Here is a 22343-nt window from a genome sequence, read left to right as displayed (position 1 = left end):
AGCCCTACATGCTAGCACAAAAACAAAGAAGGCATGCAAAGCAAGGACAATAGTACTGGTACACAGAGAATAATGGCCAAACTTAGGAATAATGAATTCAGTTGAAAACTGTACACACATATAGACAGTCTACATTTATATCTTCAAAACCCAAAAAAATAAAGTACGGTCAAACCTTGATATCTCGAACTTGATGAGATCAAGAGAAAACTTTGAGATATCTTCAAGATACTGAGGTTAAAATACATGTACATATTGAAGAAAATGTGATTGGGACTTCCAAATCATTTTGACTTATCCATCATATTCAAGATATCAATGTTAGAGATACTGAAGTTCAATTGTAACTCCACCAGCTACATTGCATGCAAATAGTGCTTTTCTGATATGCTAACAATAATTTTACACACAAATCAAATGCTTTTTTACTAATCTTAAAAACCTATTTATCACGAATTTAAATAAAATGAAAAAGTGTACATAATTATGTATAGGATTTTATATAGCCCAACACAGCATTCATATTGGCAAGCCCTGCAGGTCTTTCTTACCTGGTATGACAAGTAGATCGACTGTAGCTTCTCCAACCCCTTGTATTGTGTCTGTGTAACAGATGTAGTCGGTAACATCATTCATTGTCACATTAGGAATGGACAGCCTTCCATTCTGTAGCACAGCTTTTGCAGGTAAGGCCTGGGTGTAAATATAATTTACTAAAGTAATTCTGTTTTAATATACATTAACATGCAAGAGAAACAGATATAACTACAGTCAAACCATGTTATCTCAAACTTAATGGGACTGAAAAAAAACTTCGAGATATACAAGGATTCGAGATGTGGAGAGTAAAATACTTAAAAGAATAAGGGGTTGGGACTTCCAAATCACTTTGACATAGGTAAGGTATTCAAGATATCGATGTTCAAGATATGGAAGTTCAACTATAAATTGTGGACACAGTAGACTCATCATTAAGCTAAGTTTTAACTTCCTCATGTTAGGTGACCAGATGCTTTTCTTTCCCACATACCACATTTAAATAATTCATGCTTGAAATAGTGCATCAAACTTTTACAATTCCTTTGACCTTTAATTGACCTCAATTTAAAGTTATGACATATATCCAGTCATAAGTAATACCTATGTCAAAAATTAGCTTCTCTTATTTCTTATATATATCATTATAGACCAGACATACCTTTTGTACTTCCTATGCTCATGATCTTGACCTCAGAAATTACCCTAGGTCAAGTCATGACAGCACTATATAGTTATTAGCAGTACAGACATGAGTTACTAATGTTTCTCTTTTACAGTTATGGAATGATTAAAGATGTTATACTCTCAATCCCTGAGAGGTTAAACTTTTGCACACTGACATTGTTCCAAAATCAAATTGCATCCAAACAGAGGATAGACTGATCATTTTCAATGGACAAAGGTTTTCGACAAAATAGCATCAGATAATTATTCCATTGGTTAAATGTTTCTCATTAAAATTTATGAGAATGAGTGAACCTTGCAGCAGACAGCCTTGTATTTGTGGAAAAAGAATGGACAAAAAAAAACTTTGAATTTGGGACTAACTTCAATTTACCTTATGTCGGTGGTACTATAAGCATACCACTGTTGAGGATACAAATTTTTTTCCCAAAAATACCTACCCCCTCCTTGGTCCTCCATCTTATTGTGACTCCAACATTTCCTGTAGCTACACAGTTAAAGACAGCAGTTTCTCCTTCATTGTAAACTTGTTGAGACTTGGTTATATCAAGTTGAACACGTACACCTATACGTAAACAAAATAATGTATTTCTCCACTTTACTTGGCATTCCAGTGAAGTGATATTTCAGATAAAAACCCTCAACAATAACATAAATAATTCTGATGTAATCCCCAATTTCAATGCATGATAGTGTGAATGCTGTGCATTATTGCTTTCCACCAGGGAGTAAAACTAAGATTTCAAATTTGGTAATTTAATTCTTTCTTCCATTTTTTTTTGTGACTCTACCCTTTAGATTTCATGGGTATCTTGACTGAATATCTAACCTGAATGAAGAACACTCAATACCTGCTTATTTGTGTTACACTTACCACAGGTGCTGACAGCCTCATCTGAGCCATCTGTACAGTCCTGGACAAAATTACAGGGTGCATCCGTCCTCACACACTCCCCATTGTCACATCGGAACTGTCCCTCAGGACAGACAGTAGAAGTTCCTACAATTTCAAGTTTTACACCAAATAAAACTTTGGGTGTTAATTAAGTAAAAAACAATAAAAATAATTAGCCATAACTATTTGGCATTAAAAAGTCTGCATGAATCTATCCAGTATGGTGAATGTCTGGCAAATAACCTGAAATGACATTTTGCAATGATATTGAAACATTACATAATTTATGCTAGCTTCAACAGTTATGGGTAAACACTAGGGATCATGAATGGTAGTACTTAAAGTGTATGTACATGCATGTGCTATTTTTTTTTAATCTCAAAAGCTCTGTAAATTCACCTGTAAAAAGTAGCAAAATTAAATGCTCTAGAGGGAACATATAAGTAATTTGCTCTATTGTCAATGAAAGAGAAAGTGAAAGACTTTGATTTTGGGTAAATCTTTATAAAATCAATATGGTTGAGTATCAATAAGTGAAAATACAATTTCAATTCATTCCTCGAATGTTCTCAAGGTCCTCAGTATATGAGCTCACCACATAATGTCTGAGATTCGTCTGACTGGTCGTCACAATCCGGGGTTCCATCACATATCAAGTCCTTTGGCATACACATTCCATCGTTACATCGGAACTCAGTTTCTGTGCAGATTTCTGGAGCTAATGTTGGAGGGAGTGTGCTGGTTTCTATGTAAATAATGTATCTTAATGAAAAAGTGCCCAAATTTATAGAGGAAACATATATAATTCTACTCTTAGGATTATGGATCAACTTCAAGTTAAACCACACAGCTCAAATATAAGAATCTATATACTGCGAGTGCAACTTTATACCCAAACAGCAATACATCTTGTATCTTACATCTCCAAAATATACATACATTTCAAAATGTAGTGCCATTAATATTCTCCATAAAAAAAGGAATAAGAGTTGTTTCCACTTCAGCTTACCACAGTTTTTCTCGTCAGAGTTGTCCCGGCATTCTGGGAGTCCGTCACATCTGTTTCCTGCGACACAATCTCCATTATCACATCGTAACAGGCCTTCAGGACAGGACTGAGATGTACCCCCTGTTTAAAAAAACAAGTTATACTTTGTCTAGTACTCTGTATTCTGATATGGCCTTTTTTCTTCAAGTACTAAGACTTCATTTACTATAAATGTGGACATTTACATGTGTTGTTAATTACACAAATTAATAGCAAAATCCATACACATCGGGGTTATTTCCACTTATACACATACAAATATAATGTATTGATAATACTGAATAAAATATGTACACAAATATTGGTACTTGAGGAATGTTCAGCAAAAGATTTCTTATCATGTGTTTATAGTGTAAATTAATTACATTCCACACATAAATTTCCATGTTTACAGTCTCCCATTACAAGAAGCATGAAAAGAAAACAATTATCAATTATAGGCCTTTTTTAAATTACATGACTATATAAGAGACCAAAATTTTCTTAATGTGTGTGTAACTATGTACAATTATTAAATATTATGGCATATCCAATGATCACAAGAAATTCATTCTTTAATGTATGCATAAAAACTTTTTTCCCCAAAGACTTATTAAAATCATTTTTATATCTTAATAAAGTATAAAGATCTTAGATTTTCAAAATGCTTCTATGAATTTTTATCTTTTATTTGTATTTGTTTATTTTACAAGATAATATTAAACACACAATTTTTTTTTGGTTTGAAATGGTTTCATTGGTTGGTAGGCATTAAAACCTCTAATCAATCTTTCTCCAAGGATTTTGTCACAACCCTTTTTGACAATCTTAGAATTATACAGGTTTTTAATCTAGACAATTTCCTTTCTTTATTATATACAGTGATATCATTATCTATACAAGTACCACAGCGAGCTTCATCTGAGTTATCCGGACAATCGCCAGGCACGCCATCACACCTAAACTCAGAATCGATACAGGTCCCGTCATCACACTTAAATTCCTGTGCCTTACACTGCGGCTCTACAGCAGAAAACAACAAAGCTTTGATTATTCCAAGTTTGTTTACAGGATTGTTTGCCAGACTGAATCACTTGCCATTTCATTCCTTTATGCCAAATTCTATTATACCACACAGTGTGGGAAAAAAATGACACAGAGAATTTCTCCAGAGTTAATTCTTGTTATTCAGTCAGAAGAAGACCCCAAAATTCATATTTTTAAGTCGGAAAAAGACCCCAAAATTTATATTAAAATTTCAAATCTATGCATTATTTTCAAGAATAAAACACATGAAAATGAGCACCTCTCAATCATACTTTTGAAACCCTCGAGTATATATTGAGAGAGCGTCCGACACTCAGACATGATTTGGTCACACATACCACATCTCTCCTCGTCGCTGCCGTCTAAACAGTCTGGCTGGAGGTTACAGCGGAAGGCCGCAGGAATACACTGCCTATTATCACTACACCTGAACTCATCAGAGGCACACACCGTCACAGCTACAACAGGTGGTCGTAAAAATATTTCAGATAATTAAGAAAGAAGCTCATCATTTGTATTTTCTCTCCTTTCATTAAATAACAAATGCATGTACATGTACTGTATATCTAATTTTCTGAAAACTTGGGATTTTTTTTATCTAGTCTTATAAATGTTTCATTTTCATTCATTCTTCTATAATCTTGGATTTTTTTCTTAATAGTCTCATAAATGTTCCTTCGTAATTTTTATGACAATAATATTTACATTTGACTCATTTTTATTACTATGATATTTGTTGCAGGGCTAAATTAACATGACAGGTGCACAGAAATTATACCCTTCCAACAAATGAAAATGTCAAAAGCAATTAACTAGATGTGCCTAATAACACACCATGTGTGTTCTGGCCATTAAGTATTTTTTTTTTTTGTTACTTACTCCTACACAATATTAGTCATATTTTCAAATTACTCACATACACAAAGAAAAGAAGCATAAATTTCTGATTCACTAATGATACAACACTGAATCTGCATGAAAGCCTTTCATATTGACCTTTACCAAATGATCTGAAGATGATATTTATCATACTATAGGAACAATTCTTATATTCCACTCATATCGCTTTAAATCTGTTCACAAGAACTGTGATTGAGCAAAGATCTATTAGTAAACAATGTCTTAGATAAAAAACAAAGTCCAACAAAAGAACAAGCTAATTCAGACAAACAATGTCCCTAAAGGACAAGATAAGTATATGGAACACCTAAAAAAAAATGCAGATTGAGAAAGAAAAGAACTATTGGCTTTGACCTTTTATCTTTTGGCTTTAAATTCAATAGAGGTCTTTCCTAAGTTAGAGAGAGTCATCTCCTTAAATGTCATATTGCTTAACCTCAAAGTGGACTTAATTAAGTTATAATCTGGAAACCATTTTATGTAATATATATTTTTGACCTTGACCTTTAATCTTTTGACTTCAAATTTGCAAGGGTTATCTTAAAGTCATATGAAGTTATGACATAAAATTGTATTGAAAAAGTTGATGAGAACTACAGTTACCAAAAGTTATAATTTGGAAACCAATGGATTTCTAACCTTGACCTTGACCTTAAAATCAGTAGAGGTCTTTTTTAAGTCATAGGGAGGTTAAATATAACATTTCATTGCAAAAGTTAAAGGATTTCTAGAGATATCATCCAAAAATTGAAGTGTTACATGTACAGACATACAGCATGAAAGACATACAAACTCAAATTAATGTCCCTGCTTTTTGTGAACATTGGGGACAAAAACTGCACCTTTGACCTGTCAGTTGTGCACTTGACCTGGTATGAAACCTTCATCTCCACTGTCTCTAACTACAATATTTAATCAACAACTATGACCATAGTCAAAGTAATAAAGATCAAGAAAATACCCTCTATATCTCCATTTAAGAGGGCATAAAAAATGACATTTTGTCAGCTACTGCTGTACGTAACATCCAGCTGCCATGTTTGTAATTTGTAAAAATGAATGAAATATACATACTTTACACTACACTTATATAGTCCAAAACAGAAATTCAACATATTTTCAAAAATTTTCACCTGCAGACATCAATGACACCAATAATAAGCAGCAATTTAATAGTACCAGTATATATACATGTACCTAGGTTACGGTTATGCTAGGGATTAAATGCTATGAACCTGACCAGAATTCGAACCTGGGTCCCCTAATATCCAGATAAGGTGTGCTACACAGAGCTATCTGACCAGTAGCTAATGAACCTGTCTGACTGCCCGACATTAATACTCAGAAATCATGTTCAGTAGCATATCTGCCTTTGAACATTTGGTAAATGTGACTGTAGCTTTCATTACTTCTTCTCTCTTGATTGTTTTCATCGAGACCCTCTCCCCCCATCCCCAACCCCACTCCCTCATGTTTCAAATTATATAGAAAACAACATGCATAATTTGCACCAAGATAAATACTGTATCCAGATGAATAAATTCTTAATTTAAATTAAAAACCATCCATCTGCCACATAAATCCTAGTTTTCAACATTAGTAAAAAAAATTATGAATCCACATTGACCTCTAGTGAATTATCATTTTAATTATATTCCTGTGCTTCTTATATACATACGACAGTTCTTCTCATCTGATCCATCAAAGCAGTCGTCCTGGCCATCACACTTGTATCTGCCATCTATACACTCACTATTGGAACACTGGAACTGATCAGGCAGGCATTTCTTGGGAACTGCTCCTATAATGTACAGCAAAGTCTTTATAGCTTGTGTTTCATATCTTATACCTGAACAGATTTAATGTGCACTGTTTACTATATTTATTCAACACCTAGATAAAGAGTTAAATTGGCTTATGAAGAAAAATTTTTGAGTAAAAAGTTCTTTTCTGTTTTTTGTTTTGATGAATAATCCAGGGTCAACAAACTCTGAAGGGAAACCAAAACAAGAGGGGCATGGTTTAATACATCACCAAAAAGTTTTCTCACCTATGGAAGTATAATCCATAATGGCTTTGATGGCAAAAGTAGCTTTGGTTTCTTCAAATGTGACTTTTTCCAGGTTAAACTCTGATCCAACAGTGAAATCTTCATCATAAGCAGTAGCATAGTAGTTTATATAGAGTTCCCTAATGGAGATTCCTGGGGTTTCATCAGTAGCACTAGCTACCACACCCTCCTCAACTGCTCGGGGGTAGAATATACCTATGAAGTCCCCCTTTTCAGCCAGGATGGGGGTCGGGAGGGTCACCGTGATGTTTCCAACAGTGTTTCTTACCGGCAACTCTGTTTTTCCAATGAGGGTAAATTTATAGTCATCCGTTTGTCTCCAAATTCCCACATAGCCTGAGTAACGTGGAATGATTCTATAATACTGCCAGCCAATGACATAGCCACGACAGGGAAAGATATTGTTGATGAGAAAATTGGCCCTATTGTCCCCAGTTCTGGGTAGCGGCTCTGGGTCTCTTCCAACATAAGATGGACAAACACTGCCATCTATAATAATGAAAATAATAAAACTTCACGCCATATAGTATATATGTACTTATTTAGTGTATTCAAAATCAACCACATTTCTAGGTTATAGACTAATTAGAGCAATCACAGATTAGGTCTGTTATATTTATAAGGGAATTCATATTTCAACTATTATCATGACACTAAAGGTGCTACAGTTAATGGAGTCTTTTAAAATATAAAATACCTACATAAAATGCTTTAAGTTCTAACACCTGAAATATATAATGTTACATTCAATTTTCCATATTTTTATTCTAACTATCTTTACATTCAAAACAAAGAACCTATCTCAAATTATTCACATGCACAGTAAAATACCAAGAGACCCCTGTTACTCATATTTTGACTTTTTATTCATTGCTTCAAGTTTGCTTATATCAGGCATATAAAATTCAATATCATGTTCATGAGAACTTTTTTTTTTTAATCTAAACTCTATCCAAACCACTTCAGTTTTACTTTAAAAAAAAAAATAAAATGCATGTACATGCATTTAAAACAGCACACATTCACAATGTACAATTCACAATCCACAATTCTTGATATACATTAATTTATATTCTGAAACAAAATAAAAATCCTGCAATGTATTGCAAAGGTTTAAGATCCAATTTGAAAGTAACATAAGATTTTAAAAAAGTCGAATTTGGAACTTCTTTGAAATGATTTTAAAAAATGGAATGTTATGTCAGGAAGTGATTTTTTTTTCTTATTATGAAAAATTGTGCTGAACCATGAAGAAATTGCTTCACTTTTTCCAATGTTTTGAGAGAATTGACAGACACCTCATTCAGTTAGCATTCAAAGTAGCTAAAAATAATCCCAACTACTGCGGTGGAAAACAGTTACCAAACAGCTAATAAACTTCAAAGTTATGTTGTGCCATATTACATTAGTTATTGCGAAATGTCTTGCAGCACATGTCTTGTTAAATATCAAATGCACTTCTCTGAATGGAAAAAAGTTGTACACCTTTCAAATTTGTTACAGAAAAAAAAAACCAAGTCAGATGGCCAAACTTTGTACAAACCTTGAAGAATCACATGTGATTTGGGGTCTAACATGTCTAAATTGCAAAATATTTTTTTTTATTATAACTAAAGAAAAACAAAATCTAATAAATCACTGTAAACAAGAGATCCATAAACAAAAAATTCACCAAAAAAACTTCACCCAATGACCCATGGACCAAACACTTCACCTACAACTACTAAGTCATTTTGCTCCTACCTAAAGGTATAAATATTTAGATTTTGGATTCATTGTACTGGTACAACAAATGTCAAGATTTTACAATTTGACTTGACAGTATTTAGTTTTATTCTTAAGATAAATTTTTTTTCTAGATTTCTTTTTGCTGAAAAGTAAATTCTTCACCATTGTTCCTATATTCCTGTTGAAGACCATTTGTCCTACTTGCATTTTCATTCTGAATTTCTAGCTGGGGAATAGATTAAAATGATTTGATTAAACTTCAACCTTCACTACATATAAAAAATCTTTGGTCCACATTTTGACTGCCATCTCAATTTCCACTGCAACACACTGCCATTCATTAAAAAAAAAACTGATTTCACTTTACTAAAGACTGTCAAATAAGTCAAATCTTAAATGGTAAAATGCCATTTTTCCTTTTAAGTGAGTACCTTGTTACTTAATCAAGTAACTCTAGTTGTCAAATACCCTGTCTATTGCACCTACCACGTGCATGGAGCATAACTTTTCTTACACATGAACTGCAGGGTTGATAATTACCCTTGAGGTTTAACATCTACTCAATCCAATTAAAATCAGACTTCTTAGATCTGCGCCGTATATGGCGCAGATCTAAGAAGTCTGATTTTAATTAGATTGGACAACTACTGTGAGTGTTTTTTATTGTGATGCAAATTTTGAGCTAAAATGTACATGGATAATTTTCATTGTAATTAAAAAAATTTTAAATGCAATAAAGTGTATGACATGTACCACAGTTTTCACAGAGTAATCCAAGAGTATAAAATTGGATGGTTGGACCTCCCTAGTGGTACCAGAATGAGTGCTCATTGTACTCTTTATCCCAGAAAACATGCAAAGTTTGGTTAATTTGGCTAAGCAATTTAGCTTCTCTGGTTTTTAATACACAAAAAGAAACTAATAAGAGCTAGATAAGATTTGAACACAAAAACTCATTTAATTATCTAGATAAGATGAACAAAGGAGAACAAAACAGAAAACAAAAGAAAATGCTGAGATACTGTTATAACTTTGTATTAGTACATGTGACTATTATTAAACACTTTACAACAATGTACACTGGAGAAGAAACATAAAAATCCTTTTCCCTTCTAAAAAGACATCTGAGGTGAAAGAAAAGAACCTGTGTCTTTCTACATTTCATACTTTAGTGAGACTGAAACACATGTATACCTTACCTTGCAAGGGCCTGAACTCAAATCCAACTGGACTAACACTGAAAGGGGAAATAACTCCACTCTGTAGGGCATTGTTAAGTGTATCAAATAACACAGAACGATCATTAAATCCTTGTGATCCCAAATCAAATGTCACCATTAATGATCCTGGGCTAAAATAGAATAAAAAAAATATTCGTTTTACAATACAAGTAAACTTTTTTCCCAAATTTAAAATTAAAGACCTAAATACTTGACAATACATGCACATAATAAAAAAAAAAAAAAGAACATGAGTACTGAAATACACAAAAGCCAAATTTGCTCTTTCGATTTTACAGATTACTGAAGTTTTCAATTTTAGTTTATTTCTTCTTATACAATTTGTTTGGTAGGTATTTCTCAAATACGACTGATCAGAAAAATGTTCTGATCAAAAAAAAAGAGCTTTCAATAAGAAGTTAATTTTTAAATTTTGTTGGTGAGATGCTGTCATAGTTTTAGGACCTGATCCTTAGTTTGTGCCTGCATGGTTTGGTGACAGCATGGACAAATATTCTGGAAACGTAAAGTACCGTACCTGAATTCGAGCACCACAATAGTCTGCTGTCCTGGAACATTCTCGTACAGAAGTTCTATGGCCGAGGTAACTTTACCGGACAAATCCCTGTAAGCCACTGATGTACGGTCCCCAAGGTCATCTGTGTAAAACTCGCTGGTAATGTTTATCACAGCTCGGAAGAATTCTGAAATCAAAAACAAAATATTTGTTTTTAAAATATGAACTATAGTAGAATAACTTTATGAATTATCAAACATGGTATTTAAAATTTACTCCTCTAAAACAGTGAGAAATAACCTTCTAAAACAATTGTTTATTTGAGAAATAAATTTAATTTTTGAAAATTCATGAGGACATGAACCACAGCTCTTCATGCTGGCATATTTATCATGAAACGCTTCAGCACATTATGATAAATATGCAAGCATGAAGAGTCGTAGTTATATTTACATTATTTATCTGATGACTTGCCACAAATTTTTGTTATTCAACTATCATTTTTGAAATAAAACAATTTTCACTATAGTTTTGATGCCAAGTACAGTATTATGACTTCACAATGGAGATATTCATGCTCATACATGGTAGTTCATGGTAGTTCAATTCTAATTTGCAAAGAATCTTAAGGAAAAATATATAGAAATGTAAACATTGTAAAAAGACATCATTCTGTAGATCTTGATGAGTTCTTGCTGCTTCCATCATGATAAGAAAATTTAATTATATAAAAATGTTCACTAGAAAAGTTGTTATTTCACACAGAGCGAGCACCTCATGTCAATGAAGACATATATTTACGTAAGATGCTTTTTTTCTTTTTTCGTTTAGATTTATTTGAAAGAAATTCTAAGTTCATGTCTTCAAGTACTACAACTGATGAGTAATACTGCCATATGGCACTACTCTAAAATTTGGGAAAAAAATTGAACCCTAGTTCAGTTTGTCAAATCTGTGTATTTCAATGAAATAAATGAATAGTTGGAAAAGTAAGTATTGTATTTCAGTTTCAAAAGTTTATGATACTTTTCACAAAGACATACTACTGCCTGGGTGAAAATTATACAGTCATACCTTCAAGGAAAATTCAAAAACTCATGAAGACCTGTGTCACTAATGATATGTATTGAAAGGAGTTTTGCCCCCCCCCCCCCCCCCCCAAGGACTCACTACTATCACTAATTGCTAGTCATAACAATTCTTCAATTTCGTTTATCTTAAATTAACAACATGCTCAGACACTTATTTTTTCAGTGTTTACGCCAAAATCAACAAATTACAAGAATTTAGATCAAGTTATTTTACGATCTAAAAAATTTCCTTTTTAAAGCAGATCTACACTGTAGATTCAACTTTTTATATAGAAATCTGACCAAAATTTACCAACAGGTGTAAAATGGAAAGGTGTCTTATTTTAATATCTGATCCCCAGGCATTTGTATATAATGACACAATTATAGCACCTGACTATCTATTAAAGATCACAGATACCTAAACTGCACTCAAATTTATATTTTCTTTTAAAATCCTCTCTCATGAATAGATTGTCTAGACATATGACAATACAGGGATTTCATGAAATCTTATTCAACAAGTCACTTCAAAATTTTATCGAGTTTATGAATAGAGCTACATGACATTTACTATTAACTGCCAAGCATCCAGACTTGGCTGATTTGTGCAGCGAGTTTGAGCCCTCAAATACTTAAATGCATGTGGTCTACAAATTTTGAAACTTGAAAAATGCCGGATGTATGATTCTTAAACTTTGACAAATTAAAATGATGACTGAGAAATTTACTGTACATTTAAAACCCAAGAAATAAATATTTTCTGATACGCCCCCTCCCCACCCCCAAAAAAAATTCATATGTCTTGCAAAAATGTGTTAGCATCAGAAAAAACACAAATATCATGCAGGGTTTCTGAAGAAGAATATGGTCCTTATTTTGCTGAAATACAAGGAGACTACTTTAAATGTTATGAAACCTGAACTCCAATGCTAGTACCTGTCAAGTTTCACTGATAAAAAAAAAATCTGTCTTCCCCAATATAGTGGATTATCATAACCTCTGTATGTGTACAGAAAGTGAAAGGTTTTTATCAGAAATTGACTGCTGAGGGATTCTAAATAGAGTTGATTTCAGCAGCAGTATCAGCTAATTATCTCTGGCTGCTAAACCAGAATTCTTTGTGCATACTCAAGTGCATGTCTCGTTACCAAGTTGAAAATAGAAATTAAGGCTGTCATGTGTCAATCAAGCTTATTACTTATCTTAATTACATGGATTATGATGTGATGGAAAGAAAGAATGTGTATTTTTTTGGTAATTTTAAAACCATTATTCATGCATGCATACCTTATTAATCTAGTAAATAAATCTTTATACAGTAAAACTCGGTTATATAGAAGTCACTGGGAACTCGAATTTTCCTTCCTTATAACTGAAATTCTTCATAGCAAAGTAAGAAACCAAGTGAAATGTCACCTAACCAAGATTTCATTATTAAGTAAGTTTTTTATCACTGAGTTTTACTGTTATATGAAAAGGAAAGCTGGATCTTTTTTTTTTTTTTTTTACCAGAAGGTGTAAGATTGAATACTATATAGTGTAATACCTGACCCTGAAGTTAAGTTCATATTCATATTCTCTTTAGAGAAAGTGGACAAGCTTTAGCCAAAATGCACTTTCCTTTGCAAACCTTCATAAAATGTAACATTTATACATATAAGGCCATCTGTAATATTATATGTACCTCATTTTGTTAATTAAAAAACACCATTGTTTTATGATTTATACAGTAGATTGTTTCCTTTCAAATTTTCCCCTTATGAATTTGGGATTTGCTAAATTTATTTTGAAGAAGTACTCCAGAGCTAATCATAGCTTTTGTTTGTTTGAGAAGAGAGGGAGGATAAATGTCCGTAGAAGGACCATTAATTAACCTGACTCTTACTCCTGCTTTTATATTATGATGTGTGGGGAGGGTCATCTAGTAGGAGGGTATTTGTGTCAGAGCTAGGAGTCTCAAAATATTCATTAGCCATTCTGTCACATTCAAGTTTCTTCATAATTCATTATATTATTAAATGAATGATCACAGATTGTAAATTACATGTATTAGGGGCTTAATGAAAATCATATCTAGGTATTTTATTTTGATAATATAAATTATCTAATGCACTTTACAATAAAACCTTGTATCCAAAAAAAAAAAAAAAAAAAAAAAAAATGCATTTATGGCATAAATAATTTTAATCTATATGTTCTTGGCTATATAAATTCAATTTCTATTGCTATTTTTTTTATAAACTCCTCTAAAAGAATTATCACTTGCAGCTGTACCTGCATGTAAATTTGTTTATATTAATTACCACTGCAAATTATCTGTGGTTCCTTGGCAAGTATGTATGTGATATATTTATTAAGTACTTTCTCACTACAATTAGTCATAATACTGCTTTGTAGCTGTTTGTCCTTGGTGACTCTCTAATAGATGCACCCTCATCTACAATCTTATTTAATCTTTCATTACGTTACTTTTGATATTGTACAGTTGTAAGAGATATTTCCTAGATTACGTTTCAAAAAAGATTTACACAAAGTACCACGGTTAATGGATTAAAGGAGTTTCCTGAACCAAGGCATTTCAAAGCCCTTAATCACATATAGAGCCACTGCATGGAAAAATACATTCAGACATCTTCGTTCTACAGATACAAGATATTCCCGTATTTTTTGCTAGACTGATCGACGCAGAACACAGTTAACAATCATGGGTGATGAAAACGAATGTGCAGCTTGGCTACACAAACAAGTATATCTTGTTAATTACTCTTGCAACATAGTAAGTAGCAATAAATTTTTTGCAACCCCAAAGATCAGATGGACGTCAAGGAGTCATATATTATCTTGTGTAAAGAGAAGCATTAAGGAGATTACTAAAACTTCATAAACTGTACACTTTTTATCTTCTAACCTGCAAGGTATATAAACAAATGCTGGGTCTGGTCATAAGCCAATGCTTAAGGGGGCCAGTACGAGGCTGACGGAGACTCAGGGAGCATTCCCTGTCCCAGGTAGACTGTCTGATGAGCCATCAAAAGATAAGAGTCAAAATATCACAATGTTAATCTGTTAACCTGGTGTTTCTATACTGCCAATATGAACAGGTGAATGATTTATCACCCTTAATCCTTGCATCCTAGATTCTCGGAGGCAAATTCTCTTATCTGGAATTTGACACATCTCATACAGTTTATCGCTAGGTTTTTTGCATCTGCATATTGCAGTATTTTGTCAAAAATAAATGACTCTATAAGCCTTGTACTTGATAAACTAGCAAAACAAACCTTTCAGTATAAGCATTTGTGTTCACTATATCAGTATTGTAAGCCATCATAAACACATATGCCACCAATAAAGAGTGACTTGTTTTTCTGTATGCAACAATTATGCAATTGTTATATGAAAGAAGTATCATTCCAAGACAAATGCTCCATTAGCACTAAAAATACACCACTTGTTTTAGACATTTCCATGACAAAGAGTAACAATAAAATGTGGGAGAATCTCCATTTTTCTGTATTTTTAAGGGTATTACTCAGATCTGATTTGTCTACAGTAAGTAAATACACACAACATGTCCTGAGGTGAGTATCTTTATTTCCTATGTAGCTTGTAACACGAGCTTTGATTGGTTACAAAGTCGGGTGTAAATTTCCACACACCCGACTTGAGCCTGGGATAAAAAACGTGACATCACAATGCATAGTTTCTCTATGATAAAAAGCAATAATATGACGTCACGATGCATTGTAGGACGTAGTAAATCTTATCGATAGCTTGAAACACAGTTGATTGGACTTGTTTACAAAGAATTTATTTGGGTACATAGGAAATAAATTCTTTATCCAGGTCCAATCAAGGGTGTAGGGATTACTTTGGCCTCAGGGTGTATTGAAAAAAACCCGGGGTAAATCCCCATACACCCTTGATTGGACCTGGATAACTAATAATACCTGGCACTGTGGTAAGTGGATATACTTGGTAATATGGTAAATAAATATACTTGGTACTGTGGTAAGTGGCTATACCTGGCACTCTGGTAAGTGGCTATATCTGGTACTATTCCAATATGGTAAGTAGATACATGTATATCTGGTATTGTGATAAGTGGAAATATTTCGTACATGTACTGTGTAGCTATATCTGTTACTGTGGTAAGTGTTTATACCTGGTAGTTTAGTAAGTGGCTATACATGGTACTCTGATAAATCGTTATACCTGGTACTGTGGTAGTGGCTACACTAGCCTGGTTTTGTGGGAAGCTTCTGTATTATGATGGTATGGTAGCTACACTACCTTGGTACTGTGGTAAGTTTCTATATCATCAAGGTAATGTAGTAAAACTAACCTGGTACTGTTGGAGGCACAAGGGTTCCAGTTCCACTGCCCTCCACGTCACCTGAACCTTCATCTTGTAAAAAATCCTCATCATCTTTCAATGTATTTTCTACAGATCTCTTCTGGACTACAACTTGTACATCATCAAACTCAAAGTCCTTTTCCTATACAAAAGATTAAGACAAAGTTAGAAAGTCATCATTGAATTGATTACAGGAAAAAATCCATCCCCATACCCACCAGTACCCATCTTTTATTTCAATGGGTAAACAATGATGTTCACCAAAGAAAGGTGACTTTGCATCAAGATCATGTAAACTGAACTCTTTGGTGCGAAGTATCAATTCATCTATCATGGCTTTGAAAATACAGCTCAAGAGCTACAATCACCTTGACCTATCTGAAATGACTTGGGGTCAAGTCATGAAACACTATAAAATTGTAACAGGAGAGGACCATCACATTCCTCCCTCCTTAAACATCTTTGCCCCAAAAAACACCAACCCAGACTCTTCCCAGGCAGGTCTTTCACCTGTCATTTCCAGGACATGGCATGGCACCAAGTGTAACAGACAAGGGAGAAGAATGCAACAGACTAGACCAGAATTTCAGAATCACCTGTGGCCAAATAGCTCAGTTGGTAGAGCACCTGCCTAATGATTCATGGGGCCTAGGTTTGAATCCTGATCTGGTCCATCACATTTTTTCTTCTCTTCAGTTACATCTGGTGTGCTGTGCCATGCCCTGGAAGTGATAGATAAAAGATCTGCCAGGGAAGAGCCTGGGTCAGTGTCTTCAGGGGGATCAAAGACCTTCAAGGAGGGGGGATTGTGGAATTCAGGCAGATTTGATCAATGGTGGCCAGATAGCTACCTGACTATATAGTGTTAAAGGGGGCCCAGGGTCAAATCCTGTACTTATCCACTGCATTTTTCTCCCTCATTGGTACACAAGTATACAACAATGTGAAATATGAGGTAAATAGCTGGACAAGGCATAAAGATAAATTACAGAATGCAACTTTAGCAAACCAGTTGAACCATCATTTTTTTAAAAAAAAACTTCGTCCCTAAATTACCACATGTACGATCATCACGTTTATATATTTTGCAACTGGTTCTCAGGCTCAAACTTTGCATAGCTTCCTTGGTTTTTATCTTTTATAATAAATGAAGAGGAAAAGATTGCATGCAGGTTTTCTTTATCCTTTCTGACCTAAAATTCACTTTAATAGCCTAGTGTCTTTTCTGGAATATAGCAACACACCTGCAAATCATACATTTTTTTGGCATATGCTTATGTTTCACAAGACACCTGGATTGAACTAGCTCTGCATTTTCCTGCACTTTTCAATCTCTTTACCCCATCGTCAACAGAAAAATAATTAAAAGCTTAGTCAGACCTGCTTCCACATTACTTTATATCTTCACAGCATCTTAACCAGATGACTAATCTATTTACTCATTCAATAGCTGTTTTGTCTGGCTCCAGTCTTTAATATTAAAAACATCGGCATTTTTATCCACTTGACTGAAATTATGAAAAGTTATCTACAACAACATACAGGCAATATATTCATGACATTTAAATCCACAAGATTTTTTTTCAAGTATACATGTACATGTAATCTGACAATATCATCAAAGATAGTGCCATCATTCAAGATGCAAAGACCTGCTCCAGAAGAGGTCTCCAAATGAGCATTTTATTTGCCTCTATTTCCAACCCTCTATTCAAAGTACATTCATGGGAATTCCTCGGAATCAATATAGATGTACACCATTTCAACTTTTTAAAATTTTTCTCAAACCTATACTCTGAAGCATCAATGGAACATGGAAAGAATTTACACAAATATGAAAACCCGTTCTCTGTGGTTTTTACAGTAAATTAAAGCTCTTATATAATGTGTGGGATATACAAGAATTTTATGGCATATCTAACTTAAGATTCTTCTCAACATACATTTATTCAACACTTTGGCATTAATATACCCTTAAAATTCCTAATCCTCCTACTTATATCAAAATTTTTAATCATTTCTCAAATTGTATATTTTATGAAAAATTGATCTAAAATATATGCTACCTTGATATTACATATGCCAGAGGACAAACAAGTTGGCATTCTCTCCAATTTTCACTCCATCTCCCTTTATCAAATCAGCTTCTTATTCAAAAAGATAAGTAAATTACCTGATAAGATTGTCAGATAACAGATTTATAAAACAAGTATTGGAGAATTAAGCCTGGCAAGTGGGCAACTATAAATTGATCTTTGGACCCAGGCATTGTGGTGTGGTCATCGCATTGGTTTTACAACCCTTTGGTCACACTATAGGTTGACCATCAATTCACAGATCATTTAACAATTTCATGGTACATAGATCTGAAAATGCCTGGGAAATGGGTAGGCATTTTGTCTACAATCCCACTGGTACAATAAACCTTCTGAGTTAAGTGAAAATGAAACTGGTTTGTTCACCTCAGCCAATTCTCATTAGAGAGTGGAAACCTTATAGTCCCTCCATTTCCAACGCGAAAAGCAAAAAAATAAGTTAATCAGTTGTGATCTATATTGCGAAACGTTACTGGCTTCTCCAATATTCATGTCTACTATATCATGGTGCATTTTATACATGTATAAGCAAAAAGCATTATAAACAAATTAAACACAGTAAAAGGTAAGGGAATTCTAGTTCTGACTAGGGGGAGGATGGGCAAATGAAATGGAAGAACCTGAATACAATTCCAAGGTCCAATATCAACTGTGACTATATAGAGAAAAATTATTGAGAACTTTTCTGCTCTTTGATTTTAAGACATTTGCAAAGCTGTACATGAAAATACTATTTTTGCTTTTAAACTCCCTCGGAAATAATTTAACATGCAATTAACTTTAACTGTAAAGCACTGTATCTAACATATCTAAGAAGTTTTATTTTTCATGAACAGAAGCTATTCCTGAAATTACAAGGCCCCTTTCCCCTAAATGCTCAGCGATACATTCCTACTTTCCATGTTTTTCAGCCAGACGCAATTTCTTCCAAGATAAATAACTTTATTGGTAAACTCTTGTAGTTTTTATTGATATTGGAAATACATATATTTTTCTATTTAGCTTTTACTACAGCAGGTATCCCCACTGGTTATAAATTAGTTGTATGTAGAGAAAACAGATGCTTAACCAGCAGTTTTTTACTTCTAGACCACACCAACTCAGCATGTTACATTATTAAGCCAATTACACTGTTGGTTTAATTTTTACTTCACCTTTTCCATTATTTCGATTTTCTAGGCTGTGCATTATAAGAATACTGCCCTAATTATCAACTGCGTAGTGTTATTCTAAGGAAAGGGGGGAAACATTTTATTTAAAACATTTGGGAAATATTACCCTTCCTCTTAACTATGCTCCCCATTTAAAGTTGCTAATAGTGAAAAAAAAATAAGTTTAACAATCAATCGCATTCAATACTGTTTTGCGACCTATGATCTGTTTACACTAAAATACTAATTGCCTCTGAAAAAAAAATATCATAGTTGCAAAATTTATTCATATCACCTTTAGAGTAAAAAGTTTCCATTTTTTGTGTTTTTAGAGGAGGGTAATTATATTTATACAAATATTTACTAATATACCTAAACAAATACCCCCTTCAGACACCAGGTGTTAATCATCAAAAACCTGACAGGTAATTTAGAACAACAGAAAATTGTTTAGAGTTTAGGTTACCAAAAAACAGAAACATCCAGAAAGAGAGAAAGAGCGATCTTTTGGCTAAGCGAAAATTATGAAGTATGCGCAAAATGCACACAGTCGCTAAGGGCTCGACGGATTTTTCCAAATTTGTTTTACCTAAGCAAACTCTGTGAATGAAAAGTTTAAATGCTTTTAAAGCCAAAGAGATCAAGTGGTCCGTTGACTTTAACATCCAGAGAAAAGGATATTTCCATTCATTTTTGTCAACTCTGCGTAATTTAATAGTTTAATTACAGCACAATTATACGACTTACCGAAGACTCCCCATTCACAGTTCCCTGAACAATGAGCAACACAAAGACTAATCCTATTAGCAGCCCGTGGGGTAGCGACTTAGCAGCAGACATCCTCCGCAAAAGAGGTGCAAACTTTCCCCCACCGTGAGGACTCTTGGCTAATAACGATCCGTGACTTGCTCTGTGAAGAAGAAAACAAACGTTCTCTCTTTAGTGCATTCGCCTAAAGAAAAACATCGGAGTCTCTCTCCGCCTTCAGCACAGAAGTGATACTCTGCAACTCTTACCTCGGTTGATCGCACGCCCTCGTACACACACGTGAAGTGGAATCCACCGGGTGACCTAAATAAGTTCGTTACCAAGAGTTAATTGTTTCTTAAAACTTCAATAACGCAATTAACATTCTTGTCATCTTTTCTTTCTTTGTTTATTAAGTGGCAATTACTTCCAAATTATGCTATATAAGAGTAAAAATATTTCACGCGACATGTAAATGACATTTGCAGATTGATAAGGTCTGTGACCGAATTACGGGTAGTATTGGCGAGGCAATTTTTATGGGGGTCAATAACTGTCAACCAATTTTAACTACAATATTCACTGTTTGGGAGGTTTTCCTGTTTTTATTTTTCATTACATAGTTTCTACATGAATGACGCATTAAGCTATCACCAGTTTTTTGTGGGGTTTTTTTTTCGGAAAAAGGGGTGCAGGGGAGTTTTGGGGGGGGGGGGGTATACCCTCCCCTAAACCAGATTTTTCTTTTTTAAAGAAATGGGTAGTTTTTGAAGTTCTGTTGAATTATGGAAGTCTTTTTCATGTAAAACTTGCTATATCTGAGAGATGACTGACTCTTTGTCAAAAAGGGGGTGGGTCACCCGGTGGGGACAGGGGTGCGATCGCACCCACCCCATTCAGAGGGCCTTGAAGTGTTCATTCAGAACAGAAATAGTAAGGACCATACATGTCAACTTACCTTCTTTATCATTACATGTAATGAACACAAATTAATTTTTAAAATTCTGAAAACTCATAGAAAACAGACACGTAGTATAGTTTTGAAAAGGGGGGGGGGACAAAAAATGACCACATACCTGAAAAAAGTTTGAAAGACCAGAAACAAAAGGAAAATAGCCAAACTCGAAAATGGGTGGGGTGGGGGGTAGGTTCCAATTCCTTTCACAACCAAATTTTATTCATACATTACCATATTTTTGATATAGCTTTAAGAAAATTTGAAATAATTAAGCATAGGAAAAATGTCATGAAAAACTATAATTTTTTTTTCATTTTGATTATGAGTAGTAGCTTTTTTAAAAAAAAATAATAATAATAATAAAATGTCTGCGATTTAGAAAGAAAATCGGCGAGATATCATATTTCTGTTATAAAGCCTAAGTTCGCGTGGAGCACTATTCAAGACAGCTAGGTGCTCTAATTGTGACGTCATAGTTAGGAAATGCTATCTATCTATCTATCGATGGATCGATCGATCGATAATACATTCATTCATTTATTTATTCATTCATTTATTATTAATTTTAATGAATTTAATATTTGTTTCTTATCATTATAAGTTTTTATTTTATTCATTTATTTTATTTTATTTTAGTTATCTTATTTTATTAATTAATTTATTTATTTATTTATTTATTTAATGTATTATTATATTGGAAAAATATTCGGGACTCCCCTCCCCCAAATTTGACAATGGCTACCAAGTCTATTTAAAAAATGATCAGCTGATCTGAGTAAAGCTGGACCCCTTTTTACACTTGTAGCTACGAATCAAACGAGGAAATACATTTTATGAAGTCTGATATTTAAACAGATTTGCATCTTCGCTAGCGAAGATGACAGATTTGTTGATGGATATAAAAACGTATAACATTTCCAGGGGGGAAATCCTTGATTATGCTTAGTTCTTTGCACCAAGAACGAAAAGAAACTGACATTTTTTATGTATACTAGTAAATAAAGAAAGCCCCTCAAAGAAAATGGTTCTTTTGGTTCTTCTCTCTCTCTCTCTCTCTCTCTCTCTCTCTCTCTCTCTCTCTCTCTCTCTCTCTCTGCGCGCGGAAATACTTATAACTAGTGTTTTGTTAGTCCCCCCCCCCCCCCCCCCAAGGTTTAGAAATTGATAGATCTTTGATTTTCTTTCGGGTACCGGCTTTTCTTTTGTTATGGTTGTTTTGTTTTTGTTTTCTTTTTTATTTATTTTATGGGGGGGGGGGGGGTGTTTGTTTTTCTTTTTATTTGTTTGTTTGTTTTGGTCGGGGGGGGGGGGGGTTCCAGACAATAAACCGAC

General features: G+C 33.7%; 2 protein-coding genes across 2 annotated transcripts in view; both read right to left on the bottom strand.

Annotated features, from left to right (window-relative positions):
• The window catches only part of LOC133172309 (basement membrane-specific heparan sulfate proteoglycan core protein-like), a 58681-nt gene extending 51371 nt beyond the window's left edge, over window positions 1–7310 (bottom strand). Inside the window, exons 1-9 of the mRNA XM_061307171.1 lie at window positions 7144–7310; window positions 6772–6894; window positions 4532–4651; window positions 4053–4169; window positions 3129–3248; window positions 2715–2864; window positions 2099–2224; window positions 1665–1789; window positions 552–693 (exon numbers count right to left, since the gene is read on the bottom strand). Coding sequence (XP_061163155.1) covers window positions 552–693; window positions 1665–1789; window positions 2099–2224; window positions 2715–2864; window positions 3129–3248; window positions 4053–4169; window positions 4532–4651; window positions 6772–6894; window positions 7144–7162 — 1042 coding nt within the window. The 5' untranslated portion in view covers window positions 7163–7310. The remainder of the gene's footprint in view (window positions 1–551; window positions 694–1664; window positions 1790–2098; window positions 2225–2714; window positions 2865–3128; window positions 3249–4052; window positions 4170–4531; window positions 4652–6771; window positions 6895–7143) is intronic.
• A 118-nt stretch (window positions 7311–7428) lies between these two features.
• LOC133204746 (basement membrane-specific heparan sulfate proteoglycan core protein-like) lies at window positions 7429–20303 on the bottom strand. The gene is made up of 5 exons (XM_061340487.1): window positions 20054–20303; window positions 16048–16201; window positions 10651–10816; window positions 10060–10243; window positions 7429–7653 (listed from the first exon to the last, which is right to left on the bottom strand). Exons 1-5 carry the CDS (start codon window positions 20144–20146, stop codon window positions 7429–7431), a joined length of 822 nt encoding a protein of 273 aa, XP_061196471.1. The 5' UTR covers window positions 20147–20303.
• Between the last annotated feature and the right edge of the window lie 2040 nt (window positions 20304–22343).

Source organism: Saccostrea echinata, unplaced genomic scaffold (genome assembly GCF_033153115.1).
Source record: "Saccostrea echinata isolate AGI-Se365-2 ecotype Australia unplaced genomic scaffold, CSIRO_AGI_Sech_v1 ptg000054l, whole genome shotgun sequence".
Taxonomy (NCBI): domain Eukaryota; kingdom Metazoa; phylum Mollusca; class Bivalvia; order Ostreida; family Ostreidae; genus Saccostrea; species Saccostrea echinata.
Note: the sequence above shows the minus strand (reverse complement) of the source record. Positions and strands in the feature narration are given on the sequence as shown.

What these genes read in the sequence shown, in the direction of transcription:
- LOC133204746 (XM_061340487.1), bottom strand. Translation starts at nt 20,146, where the DNA reads ATGTCTGCTGCTAAGTCGCTACCCCACGGGCTGCTAATAGGATTAGTC. An exon ending in TGTGCCTCCAACAGTACCAG is followed by an intron (nt 10,817 to 16,047) that starts GTTAGTTTTACT and finishes TTTTGATTTCAG; the next exon opens with AATTCTTCCGAGCTGTGATA. An exon ending in ATTGTGGTGCTCGAATTCAG is followed by an intron (nt 10,244 to 10,650) that starts GTACGGTACTTT and finishes ATTCTATTTTAG; the next exon opens with CCCAGGATCATTAATGGTGA.